This window comes from Austrofundulus limnaeus, unplaced genomic scaffold, assembly GCF_001266775.1.
Source record: "Austrofundulus limnaeus strain Quisiro unplaced genomic scaffold, Austrofundulus_limnaeus-1.0 Scaffold226, whole genome shotgun sequence".
NCBI lineage: Eukaryota > Metazoa > Chordata > Actinopteri > Cyprinodontiformes > Rivulidae > Austrofundulus > Austrofundulus limnaeus.
The window spans coordinates 856,119-859,033 of record NW_013952628.1 but is presented as its reverse complement, the minus strand read 5'-3'; the positions used below and the strand labels follow the sequence as shown (position 1 = coordinate 859,033).

Here is a 2,915-nt window from a genome sequence, read left to right as displayed (position 1 = left end):
GTATGATTAAATTCAGTTTATTTTCATCCAATCAGAAGAAACTAAACAACAGTGAGAACTGCATTTGTATTTCACATTTATTCTTACATCCATTCATTAGGCCTTAATTAAAAATCGATACAGTATCAGGAAATGAAATATCGTGATATTTCAGTGTATCGATATTTTCTTGCACTTCAGTCCTCATTGTTCAGTGTTTTTCTGATTGAATAAAAATAAACTAAATTGAATCAGGATCTATGCCTGTATTGCGTGGTGTGCGCTTTATACTGAATTTTTAAAATTAGAATATTTTTGTAGGAAAAAAATGTTGATAGATTGAATTGATTACAGTTTCGCAACATCGCGATATATAGAGACCTCTGTGTTGTGATGTGTATCATATCACTAAATTCAAACCTATACACAGTCCTAGTGAGAACTGCACAAGTATTTCACATTTATTCTTACATCCATTTATTAGGCCTTAATAAAAAATCGATATAGTATCAGGAAATGAAATATCGCGATATTTCAGTGTATCGATATTTTCTTTATAAAACACTGAACAATGAGAACTGAAGTCTGATTGCATAAAAATAAACGATCTATCAGATTTTGTGCTCTTTGCTTTGAGTTCTTTAAAGTTGGAATTTTTTGGATAAAAATGACTTGATAAAAGTATATATCACGATATATATATCACGATATATATATCACGATATATTGTGTATCGTATCAGTAATTCTTGGACAATACACCAACTAGTCCCAGCCCAGTGAGATACAACCTTTAACAGTACATTTATTTCCTCACAGATTGATGATCCTGACAGATAAAAAATGATAATTACTCATGGATGCTTTTTTTTTAAATTTATTATCCCAACTTCAGTTTGGGGTTTTTCTTTCTTAAGCGTGACTGTGATCAGCCTCTTCTCCCTCACCGGAGTCTTCATCGTTCCCCTGCTGAAGACCAGGTTCATGAAACCCGTTTTCACCTTTTTCATCGCTCTCGCCGTCGGCACGCTCTACTCCACCGCCGTCCTGCAGCTGCTGCCCGAGGTTTGATTTCCAGCCACGCCTTTCACCTTTCCATCTCTCCACAGCTTCGACGCTGAGGCAGTCCCATTTCCCTCTGTCTGCCTCCTGTTGGTGGTTTCCCTGAGCTACTTTCTGTGTGGATGTGGTTTTACCTGAGTTCAACACTTCAATCCTTCAAATTAAAATCTGACCCCATGTTGGCGCTCCTGTTTCGGTGGTGGAGTATGGCATAAATCTTGTGCCAGCAGGAACTGAATTTGAATTGCTCAGATTGAATCTGAATGTGCATAAATTAAATGCATTGGTTTGAAAATGAATTTTGGTTTATTAAAAATTCAGTTTGACTACTTCCACTTTCAGTTCCATAATTCAGATTTTTGTGTCACATCCTGGTCCTTGAGAAAGCCAGGCAGAGTAATCAAACACAGATCCACAGATTTATGTTTCACTTTGGTGAAGTTTCCCCTCTGTGTGTAACAGAATGTAAATACATATAGGTCAAATTAATCACTACAATAAAATAACTTTGTTTTTGTCACTTTTACAGTGGATTACATCAACTCTGTTACATCCAGAAGGGAAACTTCACCAAAGTGAAACATAAATCTGTGGATCTGTGTTTGATTACTCTGCCTGGCTTTCTCAAGGACCAGGATGTGACACAAAAATCTGAATTATGGAACTGAAAGTGAAAGTAGTCAAACTGAATTTTTAATAAACCAAAATACAGTTTCAAAGCAAATTAATTCAAATTCAAAACTTTAAATTCAGTTTCAAATCATTAAATTCAGTTCCTGCTGGCACAAGATTGATCCCATAGTGGAGTGAGGGGGATTACAAAGAGGTGCAGAAACACCTGAGTGGTTTCACCTTGATTTACTTCCTCTCTGTGTGATCAAAAGGATCTGTGTTGGAGCGCTGACTGCAGGAAGGTGGTGTCACTTCGCCTGAAAGGATTTCACTGAATAATGAGCTTCTTGTCTCGCAGTTTTTCGTCTGATTCTCAGTCGTTCTTTCTTCTCCTGCAGGGCTAATTGGTCGGTGCTCTCTAATTTTTTTTTTTTGTTCCTGGTAATTAATCCGATAAGATCATTTCTGGACTAACTGCCTCCCTGTTCTTCTGTTTGTCTTTGATCAGTGTGGGGTTATGGGATCCTGTGTGTGACACTGATCTCTCTGTGCTCGCTGGTCGGGGCCAGCGTGGTGCCCTTCATGAGGAAAACCTTTTACAAGCGGCTGCTGCTCTACTTCATAGCCCTGGCCATCGGCACGCTCTACTCCAACGCTCTGTTTCAGCTCATCCCAGAGGTTAGCGCCACGTCTGCTCGATTCGCTGAGCGCTTGGGTGAAAAAGGGCCTGAATGGATTTAAAGACAAACCAAAGTCATCAGGATGTTTGAGAGTTTAATCCCTGCTCTGTGAGCCACGTCCTGCAGGATATTTACCTGTAAAAACACAGTGTCAACCAGCTGAAAACCAACAGAAAGCAGAGCGAGCAATGAAAAAGATTTCACAAAAACTCTGAATATTTCTATTCTTGGATTAAAACTTACATTTAAACCAGATACACAGGAAAAAGTACCAATACTTAATACAACCAAGTGCATACCAGGTACATACTGGGAGGATCTATAGGTTCCTGCAAGGTACTCACAGGGTACTTTCCAGGTAACTTTATAAGACTTAAAAAGTACCTACTGGGTATTTATTAGGGGTGTAACAGTACATGTACCCGTATCGAACAGTGCTTTAGGTTGAATACACACTTGTATGGAACAATACAGGTTTTTTAAATTTATTTTATCAACTTGTCTTCTGAAGATGCTCTGTGTTGAAGGATCAGTGGATCTGTGTTCGACTACTCCACCTAGGCTGCATTTTTGAGCATAGATC

General features: G+C 38.6%; 1 protein-coding gene across 1 annotated transcript in view; it reads left to right on the top strand.

Moving 5' to 3' along the window:
- Positions 1–2,915, top strand: part of slc39a14 (solute carrier family 39 member 14) — a gene marked incomplete in the record, with an annotated part of 30,209 nt that overhangs the window by 14,900 nt on the left and 12,394 nt on the right. The window contains 1 exon segment of the mRNA XM_014019705.1: positions 2,161–2,378. Within this exon segment, the coding sequence (XP_013875159.1) occupies positions 2,161–2,378 (218 nt within the window).